Consider the following 21,757-nt stretch of genomic DNA (forward strand, 5'->3'; position numbering starts at 1 on the left):
ACTCACAAAGCTCTAAACAACTTGGGACCAACGTACCTTAAGGGCTGCCTGATCCTTTATTCTCCACCTTGATCACTGAGATCCTCTGGTGAGCCACCTCTTTTGTGTGTGGGGGGGGGGTGTTCTCCATGCCCCAGAAGTTCAGCTGGCCTTCACTAGGGACTGCACCTTTCATTTAGTGGGCTCTGCCCTGTGGAACTCTCTGCCAGTAGAGGTTCAGCAGGAACCACCCCAGCCTTCCTTCAGGCGTCTCTTGAAATTTGCACTTTTTAAACACAATATGATTTTGTTCCTTTTAACCATCCAGTACTGATTGCTGATTTATTGGTTTTTCTAATTATGTTTTACATAATATTTATGAAAACAATCATAAATGTTCAGGCAAACAAATAAATGCAATATCAATACAAATACTTGTGTGAAGAATGATTGCAGGTGTGTCTTCTGCTGCTGCCTTCAGGCACCTCCCTTTTTAAGAAGGCCCTGCATAACCTGAAAATAAGCCTTGCAAAAAATAGGATTTGATAATTACTATGCTGGTTAATATCTGCTATGGGCTCTTAATTTGTCCTTTTCCCCACCTACACAGGGAGCTTTTGATAAAACCAAACCAGGAAAGCATCATTCCAGCAGCCTTAAACAGTCCCTGACCCGTCTGTCTACATCGGGGGTGGCAAACGTTTCTGTCTCATTAGCTTGTTTTCATGGAACATCTTACTCATGTGTGGCTCTAAGAAAGCCTCTGTCTTCCAGTGGGGCAGCCTCCTGCTTTATGATAGAGAATGCAAATTTGTATTATTATATTGTGAAATGGTTTTACAGGGGAAAGCAGAATGTGTTGGTTGAACACAGCTGGGGAGAGGTTTGCGACTGTGTTAAGTCTGGCATCACCAAGTGTTCTAGGTTTAAGAAAATGTTTTGCTATTTCAGCCCTGGTGCTTCTCTTCAGTTTTTGGACTACAACTCCCATCAGCTAGGAGGGCACCAGGTTAGTGAAGGCTGCCCCCCCCGGCTATTACAAGGAATTATGCTGTCTCAGGGCCACGTTGCGCATTCTGCTGCCCGCTACACAAAAAGTAGCGATCGCACCAGAAGAAAATTGCCCATTTTATTGGCATGGCCCAGGCACTGCAGACTGCATGCTCCCCTCCCTATAGCTATGTGATCCTGAATTGAGGAGTGGCTGTCTGGCTCATGTCCACCTGGCCAATAACTATGATGACACACAATACTTTTGCAGGGCTAGGAGAAGAAAAGTGTAAATGGAGCAGTCCTCAGGGTTACATACAGTGCACCCTCAGAAGAACATAACATATGAGCACTGAGCTGTCACCCATTTGTGGGGCGGGCTGACACCTTGAGCAGAATTCAGAACACAGAATGCAAGCGAGAACTGCAGCAAAATGTTGCAGCTTATCTCCTCACCCCTCCTAAAATGAGTTATCCTGGTCAGGTTTCCAGCTAGCCATCTATTCCAATCCCTTCCCTGTATCCTGTTTTTCTTTCCCCACACTCACTCTAAATCCCACTTTTTGGCTGCAATCCTATCAGCCCTCACCACCCAGGTTTGGTGGATCTGCTCACATGGAAGTAAGCCTCATATACTTCATTCACTTCTGAGCAGACCTACCTACATCAGAATGAGTTAGAAGCACCTTTTTGTTTCCCTGCCATGATGAGCAACACAGAAAGTTTTTTGTTCCCCTCCCCCCCATTTTTATGTGTCAGTTAAAGGCACAAGAGCCGAGCCAGACAGGAAAAAGCAGGAAAGGTGGCAGCATTTTGGGTGCTCTGCTCTTTTCAGGATTGCTGGCTTCTTGCTCCATGAAGACCACCTGGCACCAACGCAGAGGCTTGTGCATTTGTTTTATTTCAACAATATTTTTCTGCTTAATCACAGCCGTCTCTAAGTGATGCATAAATAGGAAGCATAGGTACGGGGGGGGGGGGGTTAAATCAGCTGGTTGGCTGTTCCCAGCCCCAGGGAAGGTTTTGCTTGAATCTGCTTAAAAACTCCAATCAAGACAATACACGTTTGCTGCTAGACTGACTGGTTGCTCAGCTCTGCCCTTTACCTTGGTTTTTATGGGTGCCCACACACGGCACATCTTTTTTTCTTAAGTACTTCTTGGGAGCCTCTTGGCAGTCACCTTCCCTTGCTTCCGCCCATCCCATTCCCATCAATTGTATACAATTGTTATTATTTAATTGGGAAGAGAAAATGAAGTTCTAGGTGAATCATGAAAAGTGGAGCAAAGCGGTGTTGGGGGGATGGGGGTGGTGCTCTTTTAACATGTTTGTAAATGATCCGGAGGTGGAGGAGAGCAAGTTTGTAGATGACGCAGAAGCAGATAGAGAGTGGGTAAGTGAAGCCTCAAGGAGACTTCAAGTCTCTCTCTCACACGCAAGTATATATTCCTCCCCGTAACCTGGTTACACCCTCTTTTTTTACAGGGTCAAAGTCTAGCTGGCTCATAATGACCTTTTCTCTGTTCCAAGCTGCCAAACCAAAACTTTTATGGTGGATCATAAAAATAAAGCAATTTAGGAGGTAAGATCCCAGCTAGATCAGCCCAAAGCAGCTTTCCAGGTGCTGTGGACTATAACTCCTATAACTCCCAGCTGGGGGTGGGTGGGAGTTATAGTCCATAACACCTGGATGGCACCAGGTTGGGGGGAAGGCTGGTGTTAAGGAAGGCTAGCCCAGGGGAGCGTGTGGCCATTATGGATGCTGTGCGGAGTCCAGTTCCCATTGGCTCAGCACTGGCCAGAGGTGATAGTGTTGTAAGAAATCCTTCTAATTCCCTTACGGGGCTTTCTACAGCCCATATAGAGTCCCTCGGGAGGTCCTTATCAGTAGGAGAGAAAAGCAGAGGCCAACCAGGGTGTACTGAAAGCAGCTAGTAAGCCTGATCTTTATTTAAAAGGAAATAAACTGTTGCAACAGGGTCCCCACTCACCACACGCAGGAGAACCCCAAACAAAAGGAAATCAGAATTTTTATACCCCCTGATCCACAGATGGATCTCCCCGCAGCCCACCCACCAAGAGCATCAGAAATATGTCATAGAAGGGAGGTACATCGGATAGAGCTACAGGTGAGTTTCACAGGATACAGGTAAGTCATTGACACCTCCTCGAGTGTCCGGAGTTTTATTTAACATTTATATGACCATTTAAACGGAGAGAAAAAAGGAGAGGCAGGCATGGTTGCTTTTCTGTCTGTCGCCCCAAAAGGTTTTCCTGCCAGTTCCGTTATCGCTCATCCTGATGTCGATAACATGCTAACGATTGTAGTCGTTCAGTCGTGTCCGACTCTTCGTGACCCCATGGACCAGAGCATGCCAGCCACGCCTATCTTCCACTGCCTCAACGATTACTCATTGTTATTACCCTTCACAGGAACACGCCCACCATTAGGAATGTAAAGAGGAAGTATTCAGAGAGTCTAAGGCTTGGGGTGTCAGCTAAACAACCTATAAAACGTATCGACTTAATTCATTATCTTATCCTTTGTCTAAATAATAAACTTTAGCGTTTTATCTATGGCGGTTCTTTGGTCTATGTACATACTGTGTAAATCACGTTAGGGCATGATGCGATGTATATGGAAACACTCCTTGGCGGCTTATGAATGAGCCTCAGCCATCCATTGAATAAAATGGTTTGACGTTGTGAATTGGTCGGTGTTATTCATTATAGGCACAGTAGGTGGAGCCGTGGAGCTGTCAGAGCTCCCTTGACGCTTTGAAGAAGGAAGCGAAACCCGTTTGTTACCTTTCTACCAGATGTAACTTAACGGTTATCATGCCCGTTTTCATTAATCTTACGATAATGTCTAATAACAATCGGAACACATGCAGCATCTCTTTTGTAAGGAAGCATGGCAGCCAGCATTTAGCACAAGGGACACAATAAGACCACCTAAAATTCATCTGCAGTACTTTCCCTCTCCATGCAAGGAATGGGGGTGGGGAGCAAGGCTGGATGGGAACTCACTGGTTTTGTTTTGCTTTTTAAGGAAATGTATTTTAACATTGCTGTGTTTATTGTTTTCATTATCCTCTGCATTTAATAGATTTTAATAATAATAATAATATTGTTTTAATTCTATTAGAGCAAAGCTTTCCAAACTTTTCATGTTGGTGACACACATTTTAGACATGCATCATTTCGCAACACAGTAATTCAGTTTTACTAGCAAACCGGAGGTTAAACCAACCCTTTCCAGCCCCGGGAGGAGTGCAGGGAGCGTTGGCATGACACACCTACACACTGTAGCAGACACACTAATGTGTCAAGACAAAGTTTGGAGAGCTCTGTATTAGCGTTTAATTAACTTTTTAGCAATTAGCTTCTACTGTCTTTTTTAATAGCTTTTTGTATATTATCTGTGTTGTATGGAATTGTGTAAGCCGCCTTGGAAAAGGAATAATAATAATAATAATAATAATAATAATCATCATCCAAGTACAATACAGTACTGTACCTGTTAACAGCGAGAAAGCTGAACGGCTCCTTTAAGAGGCGTGCCCCCCGAAACTCCCTCCGCCCCTCTAACGGGGGCGAGGAAGAGAATCCGCGAAGGACAGCGCAGGAGGTTTGTCCTTCGCCGCGCTCCGTCGCGGGCCCGGTTTCCTGCTTCCGAGGCTATAAAAGAGCTGCTTCCGGCGCCGGCGCCCGGCCTTGGTTTTCCTCTTCGGTGGCTCGCGCTGCTGCGGCCGAAAGACCCGCGATGAGTCTCCCAGGTGAGTGTGTGTGTGTGGGGGGGTTGCCATGGGAACGGCAGAGGCCTACTGGGGGTGGGAGAGGCCGGACGCGGTGTTGCCATGGCAACGGGAGGCTGGTGCTGCTTTTTGGGGTGGTGTTGGAGTGGGGGGGGGGGTAAACAGGCGCCGTCGAGCCGCGGGGCCCCGGGATTCAGCTCCGGCACCAGTTTCCCCACTCACACACACTTCATTCCTGGCCAATTTCGCGAGGAGAGGATTGCACCGCCGAAGGAGCGTGTCCCTGGGCATGTGCAGAGTGCACCCCCCCCCTTCCCAGATTCCTGGGGTTGAAGGAAGCGCCCCTTCCTAGTCCGATTTCCGCCCTGGAGCCTGTTTGCACCGGTGTAGGCTCCCCACCCCTCCTCCGTGCTTTAGACGATCTCTGGTTTTTATTAATAATCTGATTATTATTCTTGAGAAAGGGTGGCTTTTTTGTTGAACGGTGTGGGCAGCCTCGACAACTTAAGTAGAAAAGCCTGAAAAGTCAGAGAGAGAGAGAGAGAAATAAAGGAAGCAACGAAGCACCCGACCCTGCAGGCTATACATGAAAAGTAGTTGCCTGGTGAAAGGAGGGTGAATTTAGCACCTCATTAAAAGAGCCCTTAGGACTTAACAAGGCACCCAGCACCCGGCAGCCATAGGCAGGCAGGAACTGCGGGGAGGACACTCTGTCTTCCACCAGACTGAGTGGTTTGCATGCTATTTGTGAAGAAGAAGAAGAAGAATTAGTAGTAGTAGTAGTTTATTTCCTCTAGAACCTCGAACTGGAGGCAGCTTGCAAGAATTAAAACAAATGAAGCTAAAACACAGATCGCTAAAAACATATGAGAGATAATAGTTAAGAAGTAATTAAAATTATAATGGAATCGAAACAATGTAAAAACAAATATTTCCAAAGGCCCGCTAGCAAAAACAGCAGAGCACTATTAAAAGCCCTTTCCTTAAAAGCAGTTAGTTCCCGAAAGCCTGTCGGAATAAAACGGTAACTTCTGTGGTCTTAAAAGGGAGCCATGAGGGAGCCAGGCCGCTCCATAAACTGGCCACTGCAGCGGAATATGTCCTGGGTTGATACCCACCAGCCAACCTCCCAATGAGGTTCCTGTGCCATATGCTAAGATTTCATTCTTCCTCTAGCTAGGCTCAAGGTTGCAGTCTCTCCTTCTCTGCCTCCTTCCTTTTTATTCTCACAACAACCTTGCAGGGTAGTTTAGCCCGAGAGATAGCTGCTGGAACCAAGATCACCTAGTGAGCATCTTGGCTGGCTGCAGATCTGAACCTATCCTTTATTGATGAATCACCTTACTTGGTTTTAATTACGCTACTTGAGTTTTAGGGACCGCATTCTTAGATGCAGGCTGTAGCTTAGTGGTAGGGCCCCTGCTTTGCACACAGAAGGCCTGGGGTTCAAATCCACTTAGGGCTGGGAAAGACAGGTCTGAAATCCTGAAGAGCCACTGCCAGTCAGTGCAGACAGTACTGAGCTAGATAGACCAATGACCTGATTCAGGGTAAGGCAGCTTCCTATGTTCCAGTGACAAGATATTTTTGAAATTAAAAGGTAGGTGTCGGCCCCGTTGCCTTTGGGAAATGACAGTTCTTTTCTAAGTTTTATCTACTTTTTGTCAAACATCTTTATGTCGAGATAAGCATGCACCGAAATTCAGCCACCCTGGCACATGGCAATTAGCTGCGCTTGGGTGAGGCACTATTAGGAAACGTGTCTTTGGCACGGAGCAAGGCCTTGTGATTTACAGGGGTGGATTTGGAACAGTTTCACACCCTTAAGAGGGTGGAGGGCAGCACTGCCTAATAATATAGATACTGAAGGCAGAAATATTTGCATAGCGTTAGAATACGTTTCACAAAAAGTTATTTTTGCTGTGGTCTACTTCATAGGAGCCTGCACACCTGCAAATTCCCAGCTTTCATTTTAAAAAGGAAGAGTACCGTAAGTTTCTAGCATTTGTAAAACCAGGGAGATGAGCAAAATGTACAGATGCTAGTCTCGTCTTTGGTGGGAATCTAGCCTGCTCCCCTCCCCCTCGTCGTTTTTAGTGCTTTACTTTGCCCCCACCCCCAGGCCTGGGGGGGGGGAGAAATCCTGCAGACACCCATGGACAGGAATATTTGCCTATTCCATTTTCAGACCACATGTAACACTGAAATCGCCATCTATCCCCTGTTATTACTATAAGACAAAGCAGGAAGTTTGAAGGGAGGGGTTAAACTGGAAAGGGAATAATTGCAGTGAGGCAAATGTGTAACCTCAGGATCTGTTTTGAGATTGCTGGATTTCATTATTTAAATTATTATAATCATCATTAGAATCTCTGGTTTTCGGTTTAAAAACAGGCAAGAGAGCTAGCAAAAAGTTAACCTAGTTACTGATAACTGTTTAAAAGTTTTACTGATTTTTTTATCTGCAGCTTTTATTACGACAGTTTTATGTATATTTGTTTTCAGGTTAGTTTGTTTCTTTGTTTTCTTTGTGTTTCGTCTACCCCCCCAGTAGGCCTCTGCCGTTCCCTACTGTTATTGGAGACTGCTCTTTGGTTAAATGGCTTACAAATCTTCTAAGTAAATAAGCACAATAAAAATAGGCAAAAGATACATACAGCATTCATAAAATGAAAAAAACAACAACAGGCAATTAAAAACAACAGCTGAAGACAATAATATAATATATTAACAGCCTGCTGCCTGGTTTTTAAAAGAAATTCAACAAGTTGAGTAATAAGAGTGTCTCTGAGAAGAGACAGAGGACATTCCCTGCCAGTAAGAGCTGTTTGACAGTGGAATCTGCTGCCAAGGAGTATGGTGGAGTCTCCTTCTTTGGAGGTCTTGAAGCGGAGGCTTGACAGCCATCTGTCAGGAATGCGTTGATGGTGTTTCCTGCTTGGACTGGATGGCCCTTGTGGTCTCTTCCAACTCTATGATTCCACGCCATGAGCAGCATCAGCCCTGCCTCCAGACCCCTGTGATGAGCTTCCAGCATCCTTCCTGGGTACATCTCTTTTCTCCATGTGTGCCCTCTGTTGCTGACTTTCAGAATCAACTGTCCTGAATCGACTGCCCTGTTTTGTCTTAGCAGGGTTGAGCCTGAAAAAATCTTCAGCTTTCGCCCAAGCCCTGAAAGCTGAACCCCGGTACTTGTTGGCCCAGAATGTGGCCACGTGCGCAGACCCCCTGGAGGTGTGCCTGGAGCGGGCCGTGGTGCAGGACACGCTGCAGGTCTTCCAGCACGTGGTACCTGCTGAAGGGAAGCCTATCACCAATCAGAAGAACTCAGGTAATGGCCATCTCCCTTGAGATCGCACGTCCCATTTTAATACTTTGCGATGCCCATCTCCGCTGTGCTCCTCTGACCCCCAGGACGCTGCTGGATCTTCTCCTGCCTGAACGTGATGCGCCTCCCCTTCATGAAGAAGTTCAACACGGAGGAGTTCGAGTTCAGCCAGTCGTACCTCTTCTTCTGGGACAAGGTGCTTCTGATTGTTTTCAACTGCCCTTCTGCTTCTTGCATTTATATCCCACCTCCAAGGAATTCAAGGTGGCACACATGATTTCCCACCATCCACATTTTACCCCCTGTGAAGTAGGCTGGGCTGAGAGATGGTGACTGGCCCAAGGCCACCCCAGGAAGCATGCCTGAGTGAGGATTTGAACCCAGGTCCGAGGCCAACACTCTTAACCTCCATGCCACACTGGCTCTCAGAGGTGCTTTTTGGAGGCTTTGTTTAGGTGCTAGGGTGGGGAACATGTGGCCATTTGGATGTTATGAGTTTCAAGGGATGATGGAAGTTAGGGTCCAGACTCATCTGGAAGGCTTCAGATTCCCCTCTACTGCTTTGAGGAAAACCCAGAAGACTGGTTGGCTTCTTTTTGTAAGCAGGGGTGCCATTCAGGCTTCTGCCTTGAACTCCGACCCTCATAAACCTTTTGGGGGGGGGACAGCAGCCCAGGAGGGGGCATTCTCTGTGGACTTCCCTCCCCAAAGAGCAGTGTCCTCATTGCACAGCTATCATTGCATGCTGAAAACACACCTGACCCTTTGTATTATGTCTTAGTTCTAATTGATCGTTATATTTTATTATCATAACCTGCTCTGGGCCCTGATGGCAGGTAATCAGTTCTATAACTAACTAAATAATAACCAGGGGGCCACCACTAAGTGTGCTGTAAAAAGGCCAGAAGGTTAAGGCAGGATGGGGTGGGTTAGCTTGAAGTCTACCAGGGCTCAACAGGCCTGGTTTCTGACTGCATTCTGACCGGCTTATTTCCAGGTTGAACGGTGTTACTACTTCTTGCATGCATATGTGGAAACGGCTCAGAAGAAGGAGCCCGTGGAGGGGAGGCTGGTGCAGTTCCTGCTCTCCAACCCCTGCAATGATGGCGGGCAGTGGGACATGCTCGTCAACCTCATTGGTAAGAGGAGCTGAGACCAAGTCACTTTGCAGTCCACCTAGGTTCCTGGGCAGAGGATCCAGCATCTTGGGGGGAGGGGGGGGGGGCTGCTCAACCAAGACCAGGAAATTGGGAGTTGGGATTACAGAATTCCTTGGGTGGGGCTGGAATCGCTAAAGCTTTTGAAGGTCTTCTGATGAGGTGGACAGTTGCAGTATAAGACAGAGTCAGAGTCCTTTCTCTCTGAGATCCCCACAGGATCTTCAGTCTGGTACTCACTTAGTTTTAAAAAATGTACGCATTGAGCTTATGCAGCTAACCGATGGTGGAATCAGGCCAGGCTGCCCGGCAGTCGTCAGGCAAGCCCAGCCTTCATTACCCTGAGCCACTTAATTGGTGATGCTGAGGACTGGACCTGGATGCACCACAGGTGAGAAGGCTCTCCTGGACTAAGGATGTGGGAGGACAGAAGTAGCCTGGAAACAGTTTCATTGCGTCAAGATCAGTGCTTCTCTCACACAGCATAAACTGAGTGCAGCAGGCAGAATGATCTTTCCTTCGGCCCATCAGTTTAAAACTTGTTTCTTCCTAGAAAAATACGGCGTAGTCCCCAAGAAGGTTTTCCCTGAATCACACACCACTGAGGCCTCCAGACGAATGAATGACATTCTGAACCACAAGGTAACTGAATTGTGTGTGCGCGCACACATTGTGGGGGCAGGGGAGAGTTACCGTCTCTAAAATCATTCGTCTTCACACCAGTTTGGAAACTCAAGCTCAGGCTTGTAAATAAGCCCATAAAAACGATCAATCCCCATGGAAAGGTTTAGATGCCTGCTTGCCCACAGGTATCCTATGTAGCACACTGATGATCTGAAAAAAGGATGCTGAGTGAATCTTTCCTGTCTGGTGGCTTGCCAAGAAGATCAGATTCGCCATAGGCGAACGTATGAGTCCCTGTAAAGCCTGTTAAAGCCCTTAAGATCTGAGGTGGGCTTTTGGACATACCTGCTGCTCCACACGCACAATGAGTTGACGGAGTTTTCACAGCCTTTCTGTTCAGATGCTGACACCTGGCATTGCTTGCTAAGGTCCTTATCCATGGATGCTGAATCTTTTCTTTCCAATCTGTTAAAAGGTAAATTCTAGCCTGGTGCTCTCCAGATGTTCTGGGCTGCATCCCCCATCAGCCAGCTCAGACATCTTGCCTGCTCCAGCATCCTGAACTTTGAGCGTGTTGATAGTGTGCCACAGAGATTGCCATTTATAACTTGCTTTTCCTCCTTTGCTTTGATTCCAAACAGATGCGAGAGTATTGCCTCCGGCTGAGGAATATGGTAGAGACTGGATGCAACAAGGACGAGCTCTCTGCAGCCGTGGACACCATGATAGAGGAGGTCAGCTGCTCTCTTTTTTGCCAAATCATTTTTATTCATTTTACAATAATAATAATTTCCATTACATTTTTTCTTCACAACTTGTACATTTTGGCTTTTTAAAGCCGTGACTTCCTTCAAACCTTCCTTATGATTTTCTTACACTACTTAACCACTGCTTAAAATTATAACATCTGAGTATATCATTAAAATTCCATATCTACAATGATTTTTGTGATTTAACTTACAAAGCTTCTTGCAATCCTACCAACGTATTCAGTCGACTGCAGTTGTCTTTCAAATAATCTGCAAATTTAGTCCAATCTTTGATGAACTTCTGGTCCCGCTGTTCTCGGATTCTTCCTGTCAGCTGCTCTTGGTACGGGGGCAAATGTGGTGGCTGAGTGGAAAGAGATTTTCTATCCCTGCCCCCTCTTTCTCCCCCTCAGGGCCCTAGTCATGATGCTTCTCATTTGGCCGCAAAACTTTCCAGGAGCACCTTAGTATTTATTGCGTTTATATCCCACCTTTCCCTCCAGAGAGCTCAAGACGGCATACCCACTTCTCCTCTTCCCCATTTCACCCTCACAACAACCCTGTGAAGTAGGTTAGGCTGAGAGGCTGTGACTGTCCCAGGGTCCCAGTGAGCGTCAGGGCCAAGTGGAGATTCAGGTCCCAGTCCAGCACTCTAACCCCTACACCACACTTGCTCTCACACTCTCCTGTTGTGATCCCAAGATTCCCGCTGTATAAATTTTCCATGGATAAAAAAGAAAGAACCGCTAGGATGGGGTTGAACTGTCTCATTGCACATTTTGTAAAGAGCACATTGTTCACAGGCCTCCCCAGGGGTGTTTCATGCTTTTGGTGGTGGCAGGCTTGTTGCACGCGGAGTTTGGAGTGGCACATGTGTCCACACCCTCCAAAGTCTTGGGAAACGACCGCGCTTTGTAGATCCTGCTGCCTCACTGTGTTCTTGGTGCGAGGCAAGCTAAGTCCCCTTTTTCTTAAATCGGAATAGAACTCTGCCTGGGAGGAAGTGTAACATGCCTGCTTCTTGATTAGGGCAGTTTCACTAATCTTCTGTCGAAAGTATAACTGAGCACAGCTCGGACCAGCCTTTGCAGCTCTGAAATTGGTGCCTTAACAGAGATGCAGAGATCCACTGTGAATGCATTTTGGTTGTGCTCTTTACACTTTGGAGGGGCAGATTGTCTACCAGCTGCACTTCTCTCTCTCTTGCCAAAGCTGCCAAGAGGAAAGGCGTGTCAGGCTGTTTTAATTTTACTTTTTTTACAGGAGTCACATTGTCCTTCACTGCACTTCTGCAGAGCCCTTGGTGCCTCCCTAAGTGTCCGTCCAGGGTGGCTGCACTAGAGGGCAGCAGAGAACAACGTATATCACTTTTTGCTGTTGTCCAAGGCACCGCAGCTCCACGGTGGCTTCCCCAGGGGACGACCCATCCCTTCTCCCAGAACTGCCTCCATCAAACAGGTGGCCATTCCACCTGACCATTGTGTAACTTTTATTAGGGAGCAGAATGAAAGAGCCCATAGATTTCCTCTCCCCACCCTGTTCCTTTTTGCCTGCTGTGTCACATTGCTTAGCTTCCACACTGCTGTTTAGAAAAGCTATAAACCAGCTTGATGCCTTCGGCGGAACAGCAGCTTATAAGCATAGCGAGCAATTAAGCAAAACGAGGGTTTGTGAGTCACAAGCATCAGTTCCCTCTGGCCGATTTGAAGGGAGGCGTCTGGGTTCCACCTTCCTCTAATCTGCTTTCTCTCCCCAGGTGTTCAGAATAGTGACCATCTGCCTGGGCAGCCCTCCGGACTCCTTCTGCTGGGAGTTCTACGATAAGGAGAAGGCCTACCACAAGATCGGGCCAATCTCGCCCCTGCAGTTCTACAAAGAGCACGTCAAGCCCATCTTCGACATGGAAAGCAAGGTTGGGCAATGTGGTAAACACAAGGCAGCCTGTGGACAATCATTGGCCCCCTGTCTGTGCGATCCTTTTTAGATTTTGGAAACGGATAAGACACACCCCTGCCCCACACGGTCTCCTGTTGCTCCCTTCTTCTCGTTTAATACCACAACCCCTCTTTGGTCTGTTTGAAAGTTGCGGCATGGCTGAAATTATAGAATTGTAGAGTTGGAAGGGACCCCCAAGGGTCATCTAGCCCAACCCCTGCAAATCTGGAATCTCAACTGAAAGAACCCCTGACAGACGGTCCCCCAACCTCCCTTGAAAAACCTGAAATGCTGGGAAGTCCACCACCTTCCGAGATAGTCGGTTGCATTGCTGAACAGCTCTTACTGCCAGAAAGTTCTTCTTAACGTTTAGTTGGAAATCCTTACAGAAAGGCCCACCAGATTTCCAGATCTCTATTTGGGGGCCAAGCGTTGCTTGGTCAGATGGTAATAAAATTGTGACCCAGAACATCAAAAACGAGATGAGTCTAGCAAAGGATATTTGCTGCTGAGAAACGGCACCCCTCGTATTATTTCCAAACTTCCATCTTGTTTGAAATGGAACTTCCAGGTTCAGTGGCAGCCTACCTCTGAATAACACCTGCTGGGGACAAACAAGAAATGGCCATCTCTGGCCATGCTCTTCTTGCGAGCGTTTTAGTTGGCTGCTACTGCTGGGTCCAGCAGAGCTTGGAGGACCGACCTCCTTGAAATTAACTTCTTGCGCTAACTCAGCCCTTTGACTTAACAGGTTTGCCTGGTGAATGACCCTCGGCCCCAGAACCAATACAACCAGCTTTACACGGTGGAGTACCTGAGTAACATGGTGGGGGGCAGGAAGACTCTTTACAACAACCAGCCCATCGAGCTCCTGAAGAAACTGGCTGCCGCTTCTATTCGGGATGGAGAGGTTTGGCCCTTTTGCTCCTTAGCACAGTGTCCTCCTTCCTGCTCTTTGCTTCAACTGAAGGGTCCTGATTGTCGCCTGCTCTCTCCTCAGGCCGTGTGGTTTGGTTGTGATGTTGGGAAGCACTTCAACAGCAAACTGGGCATCAATGACATGAATATGTAAGTGCTTGTGGGGTGGGGGAAGAGGGCTGTGATCCTGCACACAGTCCCCCTGGGGATTGCGGGTGTGCATCTCAAGCTCAAACTTTGCTTTGCCTCCATTTCTTTGTTCTTCCGCAAGCTCAGAGCCCCCTGGGCCGCAGATCTGCTGCACCTCGTGCTTAACTGCCCCTGTATATGACTTAATAAATGTGTTTACTCCGCAATTTAGGATTACTAGGGGAGGCTCTTTCTCTGAACCCCACACTTAACGTGCATTTCATGTGCGCTGCTTTGTAGATTTAACCACAATCTGGTGTTTGGCGTGTCTGTCAAGAACATGAACAAGGACGAGCGGCTGATCTTTGGGGATTCGCTGATGACCCACGCCATGGTCATTACTGCCTTCACTGAGAAGGTTGGTGTTGGGGGAGCAAGGTGGGTGGTGGAGTTCCTTCCCTTCCTTTCCACGTACATGGCAGTCAGCCAGACAATAATTACTCACACGACCTGTTCATGGAGTCCTCCTGGGGACGGTGTGTGCTTTTGAAAGAGGGACAGAGAACCGGTGGCCCTCAAATGTTTTGGGGCTCCATCTCCCATCCGCCCCAGCCAGCCTGGCCAGGGGATGATGGGAACGGCAGCCCAGTAACACTTAGAGGGCAACAAAGGTTCCCCATCTCTGCTCTAAGAAGTTGTATTCCATTCATGTGAGAGACAGAGGGATGCTTCCACGGAGAGGAGGATGCCCCTTAGAGAACAACATGCAGAGAACATCCGTGGCCTTTCAGAGATTCTTGGATTCCCAACACCCACCGGCTTCAGCAGGAGCATGGCCAGTGGTCTGGGGTGCTGGGAGCTGGTGGAGGGTCCCATCCCTCTTCTGAAGTGCCTTGTCGACAAAGACCACCGTTCTTTTATGATGAATCATAGAATTGTAGAGTTGATATCTGGATGATGCTGGTGGCCATAGCACTGAGGCCACCAACGCCTCCCCCCCCCCAGGCACCTGCTCTTCCTCCAAGGAGCTCAAATACACAACCTTCCAAAGCTTTCTAAATTTACCGTGTGTCTCCAGTTCCACGGACAGAAATATACCAATGTTAGCAACGATGAAAGGTAGTAAAGACAGCGATGGAATTACTTTAAAAGCTACATAGGCCTGTCAGGCAATCAACCCAATGAGACCTGACCCTCCTCTCTCTCCTTAATCCAAGAGTCCGCTCTGCCCCACTTGGTCCTTGCTAGCTAGAAAGGGCTTGTCTAAACATGTGGAGGCTCCTCACCTTAGAAATCCAAAACGTTAAAACAGAGATTAAAAGCCGCAATGCCCCACGGCTGGTTTTGCCAACGGTTGACAGATTTATAATTCTCACTAAAAGCTTCTTTAGGATAAAAGCAGGTATTAAAACATGGGGCTTTTTTTTCCTTTTAAAAAAAATACCTGTTGTGCAAACAGGTTTTAACTACAACTGTGATGTAATTTTCTTTTCCCTTGAGGCACGTTTAATCCTTGCCAGCATTCAAAACTAAGCTAAATGTGGCTTGATTGAATTGTAAGAGCTTGGAAGTAATTCCAGCCAGGCCTTCGGAGGTTCTTGCCACCATCACTTCCAGCTGCCTCCTCGTATGGACCTGAGCAGAGTTTGGACCCAAAGTCTTTAAAAGTACTGTAGCAGGATTTATTTTATTTATTACCACATGTATATCCTCCCTCCAAGGACCTCAAGATGGTGTACAGGATCTTTCCACTCTCCAATTTATCAAAACATAGATAAAAACAGCAGCTTTATATATGCGTAATAAAAGTACATTTCTAGCTAGGCCTGCAATATTCCGCATGCAATGTTCTCCACACTGTAGAACTCCTTATGTGATCCAGATACCAGGCTTTTAGCATTTGGGGTTGTAAAGGCACAGGTGAGTGATGCTTTCAGCAGTTTGTGAAATGAAAGTACAGGTGTCATCTGTCAGGTAAGGGAGGCATTTTATTTCTCTGCTATAAATCCACAAGCAAGTGTAAATCTGCCCGGCCAGGGGAGATGGAAGCTTTTCTGCAGGACACTTCCTCCTGTTGACCCCTGCATTTCCCCCTCTTTCCAGCCAGAGCAAGAGGGTTGCTTTGAAAAATGGCGCGTGGAGAACTCATGGGGCGAAGACCGCGGGAATAAAGGTAATATGTTGCTAACGCGGAAGCTGACAGTTGGGCTGGCCTCCTTTCGTTTTGCATCAGGGGTGCTGTCTGGATTTGGGGGGGTGGACTAGATGACTTCCAGGGGTCCCTTCCAGTGCTAAGATTCTCAATGGCATGTGTATTGGAATAGAGAGCTTAATTCTGGGCCAGTTTAGCACTCAAAGCCTATGCAGTTTGCCCTGCCTCTCTACTGTAGCAGAATCCTGACAGGCTGGTGGTCAGGGGCCTTGGTGGGGCCTGGTTTGAGTGAATACCATCACTTCAGGCCTCTCCAACCTGGGGTGTCTTCCCAACGCTGAATTTCCCTGCGTTTGTGATGAGGGCATTGCAAGGGGGCTCCTGGACCTCGTTCCTTCCCTCTCTGTTCTGCACTCTCCGCCAGGATCGCCATTGGGCTGTGTGTCCACCCCCACACCTCCTTTTAATTACTCCGGGGTCATAAGGCAGAGATTATAGAATTCCTGCATGGGGTTTATTGCAGAGAAAGAGAGAGAGAGAGAGAGAGAGAGAGAGTGCACATGAGCACTGACTGGGCTGCCGTTCCTTTAAGCTCCTGATGTAATCTCATTTTGTGTAGAAAAGTTCATTACCCTTTCTTCGAACAGCCTCCAGTGGGGGGAACCTTTGCTGTCGGTTGTGTGATTGGGACGACGACAAGCAGCGTCTTTGTCTAGCAGAATTGTAGCTGCCACACATGTTCCGTTTCCCTCTTCACTTCCCCTGGGAGTTGGTGGAAGACAAGGGCCTACCGTGCCCTCGAGCCTTTATGCTACTCATGGCCATTTTAATGAGCCACGGACTTTTCTGCATGTACCAGTGTCTCCCATTGAGACTGGAGCTTCTGTTTGCATAACAAGAGCTTTCGTGGAACAGCAGGCGCAGGACTATCTCAATGATCCAGGCACGCAGGTGGCCCTCACCCACGCTTCCCAAAAAAAGCCGCCTTGAGGTCAAGGCACAGCTATTCTTAGCCCTTCGTTTACCCATCTGTTTTATGAGCGTGCTAAAACCCAGAGTTGCTCCAGCAGTTAAAAACACACACACACACTCCTGCCATCAACCACAAGAGACGAGTGCGAACCACTTCGGGCTTTCAAAGTTTAAAAATAACCCGGCGAAAGCGAGACAGATTACCGGCATTCCTCAGAGTTTACCTTCTCCAGCCTCCTGGCAGGGCAGCCAGGAGGCATGAGGTTGATTCCTTGAGCTTCTTAGCCTCTTGCTGTTCTACGTGGAAGACTCACTGCCACTCGGAGGCAAAGCCTGCTTTTAATGAATGGGGCCTGAATGGGGCTTTTTCCTTGAGGGCTCTGGCCTTGCCCCTGAACACGCTTTGGGGGCCAAGCAGAGCCCTCTCGCCGCCTCTGCCCAGTCAGTCCCTTGCAGTGGCCAACCCTGGTTGCAGCTGCTCTTTTCCACTTACCAACCAGGTAAAATGCTTTAGAGCCTCTCTGCCCTGCAAGGCAGGCCTCCGGTGGGGGTGGGGGGTGGGGAGAATCAGGCTGAAGAAGAGAGCAGCTTGCCCCAGGCTCACTGCCTGAAGGCTGGCCAAGGCGACTGGCAATGTTCCTTCTGTAGGCTAAGGACGGTGCGGGTTGTTTGCAGAACGTGTCTTGGGCATTCATTCAATACATGCGTATTGTGGGCACAGAATTTGGCCAAGCCTGAGTCCTTTGTCTTAGTGATTCTTACAACACAGGCCTATAAAACAGGGCAGTAGCGGTTAGTACTACTAACATTATCTCTGCATTGCAGCTGGGTGTGCTGAGGCTCAGAAGAGCAGTTGCTAGCTTAAGACACCACCGAATCAGTCTGTGGGCTTTCTGGCTCTAAAGCTGGGGTCTGCAGTGCGATGCCTGTAGGAACCCTCAGATGTTGGTGCCAGCTTAGCCCCTCCCCTCCCAATTCTAACCTTACTTTAAAATAGTGTTTTGGACCTTCCATGTTTGCGGGGGTGCCTATTTTTTGGCTAGTTTACCTGCTTTTTTACTACATGTTTTATCTGGGGGGCATGTGTAGGTGTGCTGCGCGGGAGGTGTTTGAGCATTTCCAGTTTTTCTTCTGCGGAAGGGCTATTTTGCAGAACCTGTGAAACAGTTTCTTAGGTTTCCTAATGAGTTCTTAGCATCCCACACCCATGTCTTTGGGACTCCTCTTCTAGCTGCTTTCCCACGCCAGATCCTCCAGGGCAGACCTCTAGCTGCTGCCCCAAAGTCGTCATTTGCAGATACGGCCCTCGGAGAGGGTTTTGGGGATAGCTGGCCTCTTGAAAAAGCCTGGGCTTGTGTGGGAAGGCCAAGCGGCATTCTGGCAGGCCCCTTGTTTAAGGAAGAGGTGAAGAATGAGGATGTTAGATTTGGCACTCAGGCTTGGCTAGGCGTGGAGGCATTAAAATAACAAGCCCCAACGTCAGTCCTTGAAGAGGGTTGATAGAGTATTGCCTGAAACAACAGAGGCAAGATTAGACTCAGGGGCTTAGCTGGAGGGTGATGAGTTATGGAGGAAACGCTTAACCCTTTTGTACGGTGCTTTGGGTCCAGATCGCCTGGTCTGGGTTTGCCAGCTTAGCATTGTGATCCTGTTGTTGAAAGGCAAGGTCAGATCTTAGACAGGGTTGGAGCATCTGACCTGTTAATTGCAGAGGCAAAAGCCACTAGAGGAAACCTGAAAGGCCAACGCTCGGTCACTCAGGAATTTCCAAAAACTCTGGGTTTATAAAGTGGTGTTTTTGGAAGCCCCTGGGTTTTGCTTCCAAACACAAATACAGTACAAGAGACACCATGTGAGACCTCATCTGTTCCTTGTAGGTTTTTGACTTGTGGCGTTTCTTGATGCAGGGGAAAGGCAGAAAAATGTTCCAGGGAGGAATTTGATATGGGATGGCAGTTTGAGCTTGGTTTGCCTGTCTCCCCCCCCCCCTCCAAGCACATTTGACTTTGCAAGCTCCAGCCAGTCTGCTGGTACAAAGCAAGGAAAGGGGCCTGTATTTAATTGTTCAATCAAAGGCCTCATTAGCTGTGAAAATTAATGGCTCCTTAATGTTCAGAAGCAGTCTACCTCCATGCAGGTTTCAGTGTGGCATAGAGGGCAGGGGTCCCCCAGGGCAGATCACCGTAGGTGGCACCTCTTAAGCAGAGCATCTCTTAATAGACCTTGTCCCGTCCTCCTCTTCTCCAGGTTACCTGATCATGACTGATGACTGGTTCTCCGAGTACGTCTACGAAGTGGTGGTGGACAGGAAGCATGTGCCAGAGGACGTCTTAGCTGTGATGCAGCAGGAGCCAGTTGTCTTGCCTGCATGGGACCCCATGGGCGCTCTGGCTAAGTGAACTGTTGTGTGTGTGTGTGTGTTGAGGGGGCTCTCTGCTGCCTCCTTCTGGTCAACCTTGAAGCAAGCATGTGGGGGGGTGGGATCTGGAGGGCCAGGAGCCAACGCCAAGCAGCCCCATGACCAAACTCCCACTTGAGGTGCCAGTCTTTAAGAGTGGTGCCCTGTGGATCTTCAGAGGAAACAGTGCTTTTCTGTGGACGGGGCTACTCTGCAACCTTTGCGTCGACTTGTGTGCTTTTCATTGTAGTATAATCCTCTTCTTTTTTTAAAAAAACGCCCTCTAAAATTATTTTATTCATATACTCGTTTTAAAACTTCAGAAATGATTCTTTCAGGCAAACCTTGTATAGAAAAAGACGGGTGGGGGGGTGGGATGAACGCTTGGGGTGATTGCATACCCCAAAGGGCCACCAAGTGGTGATTAATTGCTTGTTGGTTGTGATTCTGAGCTGCTTGGCTGCTTGCTTGTGGAGAGAGGCATATAACCCATGGTACACGGTGCTGCCCACTTCCTACATGATCTTCACCTGTCTTGTCTTTTCCAACTGAGATGCGGTCTGAATTTAACAGCCTTCTCCCTGGAGCACCAGAATCACAGCCCAGGGGACACCCCCCCCCCCAATCACCACCACTGAGGCTCAGCTGAACCAACGAAAAGAGTGGCTGCAAAGGCTACATTCCAGAATACCCAGTTCCTGGGTAAAATGGGATTTTTTAAAAAATGGCTGCGTTTTTACTTGAATGCCATCTACAACTACCTGGTGCTATGGAGCGTTTGAATAAAAACACTTTGCTGAATGAGCTTCGGTGTCCTGTATTGATATTATTGATGCATAATTTGCTGGCAAACTGCAAAATATATTGCCAACAAATGAATAAGGCGGTGGACGGTGGGAGAAGACACTCCCTCCCACCTCTCTGCCGGCAACACTGGAGAGCTGTTGCCAGTCAGAGGAGACAATATGGAGCTACTAGCTCAGTTTAGCGGCTAGATGGGCAAATAGTCTTGACATGGCATAAGGCATCTGCTTTGGGGTCCTTCTTGGCCAAGGTTTTTCCCCACACATTGGAAACTTCTGATTTGGCACAAGCAACACCTGCAGATGAAGCAACCACTGATCCCCAGTTAGCTGCAGTCTGTCAGCATGGAGTTGGGACTCCAGCCCCATCAACCTCAGCCAGCATGGCCCAAAGGGTCAAGGATCATGGGAGTTGTAGTCTCAGCAATACCAGGTTGGCAAATCCCCACACTAGTCTCTGGGAATTAAGCCTGGTGCCAGATCAGAGAGCTTTGAGAGGGGTGGGGGGAATCTGCCAAACTAAAGCAATGGGGAGAAAAACGTAGGGCATATCAGAATGAACTTTGTGAGAGGAGAGATGAAATTGAATGGGTTCTTACTGAAAGCTGGTCACAGAGTTAATCTCTAATAAAACGGTTTAGTCCTCAACATATGTTTAACATCTTGAAAGTTAGGTGACACTAAGACAGGCTTATGGTATAAAGGAACTGATTTTGCATCCATTCATCTATTGGGTCAAACTAATTAGAAGCAAACATCCGTTTTGCACTACAGTCTTGACCCTGAGCAAGAATTCCTGCCATTTCTATTTTTAAATGATTGGGTTGTTTTTTTTAAAGTTGCATGCTTTCATGCATTTAATACATCTATCTACACTGGAGTAACAGACCTATTTTAATTGTTGCATTTAAGTCTCTTAAGTCCCTTGATTTCAATGGGTCTACTATGAGTACGATTAACATTGGACATCACCCACTATGTAGAACTGGACAACTTAAGTCTTTTTGTTTTTTCTCATTTTCATATCTTAATGGCTGAGCAATTTCCATGGAGGAAATATGCTGGGAATCAGCATTTTTAGACTGCAGCTTTCACCTTCCCCTTGCATGATAGGAAGCTCCAGGAAAATTCCAGAGAACACATGTAGTCTCGGACATGCCTACTTTGGATGGAAGGGAAGGAGGCAGCGAGGTTCCAAAAATATTAGCAAGACCACAAATAGCAGAGGCTCAAATTTGAGCATACTTGCAAAGTCTAGGTAAGGGGTTTTTCTTCTCCAAGCTGGTTCCCAGATCCACTTCAGTGATGCCATCTTGGAGTAAACTTTCTTTAGCTCCAGCTTAAAGCCAAATTATTTTGGTTAAATCATACATTGCACCCACCAACTTAAAGCATACAGCCCACTTTTTCCCCAGGGAAGACTGATAATGACTTAAGTCTTCCACGTTTCTTTCAAGGTTTGCTCACTTCCACTTCCTTTTATAAGTTCATCAAAGGGAGTACTGATTTGTGTGTGTGTGAATTGAACCAGTTTGCATGAGTGTGTCTATGAAGAGTGATCTTGAGAAGCTGGAGGGAGAGAACCTGCTTATTCTTTTGCAGAATTGTAAAAAAAAAGTTGCTTAGTTTGTGTAAAAAGTTGCCTTGATACAGTCTCAGCCCATTGGTCAATCTAGCTCAGTACTGTCTAAACCAGCTGTGGGGAACTTTTGGCCCTCCAGATGTTGCTGAACTACAACTTGGAATACTATGTACCGTTCCGGTCGCCTCACCTCAAAAAGGATAGTGTAGAGTTGGAAAAAGTTCAGAAAAGGGCAATCAAAATGCTCAAAGGAATGTGGAAAGGTTGCAGCATTTGGGGGTTT

General features: G+C 47.5%; 1 protein-coding gene across 1 annotated transcript; it reads left to right on the plus strand.

Moving 5' to 3' along the window:
* Positions 1 to 4,499: 4,499 nt before the first annotated feature.
* On the plus strand, positions 4,500 to 19,894 carry BLMH (bleomycin hydrolase). Its single transcript, XM_033171653.1, has 12 exons — positions 4,500 to 4,748; positions 7,861 to 8,058; positions 8,142 to 8,251; positions 9,053 to 9,194; positions 9,766 to 9,854; positions 10,478 to 10,570; positions 12,342 to 12,497; positions 13,272 to 13,430; positions 13,521 to 13,588; positions 13,868 to 13,985; positions 15,671 to 15,740; positions 18,939 to 19,894. The coding sequence occupies exons 1-12, from the start codon at positions 4,736 to 4,738 to the stop codon at positions 19,088 to 19,090; spliced, it is 1,368 nt and encodes a 455-aa protein (XP_033027544.1). The 5' UTR covers positions 4,500 to 4,735; the 3' UTR covers positions 19,091 to 19,894.
* The last annotated feature ends 1,863 nt before the right edge of the window (positions 19,895 to 21,757 follow it).

This window comes from Lacerta agilis, chromosome 15 (genome assembly GCF_009819535.1).
Source record: "Lacerta agilis isolate rLacAgi1 chromosome 15, rLacAgi1.pri, whole genome shotgun sequence".
NCBI lineage: Eukaryota > Metazoa > Chordata > Lepidosauria > Squamata > Lacertidae > Lacerta > Lacerta agilis.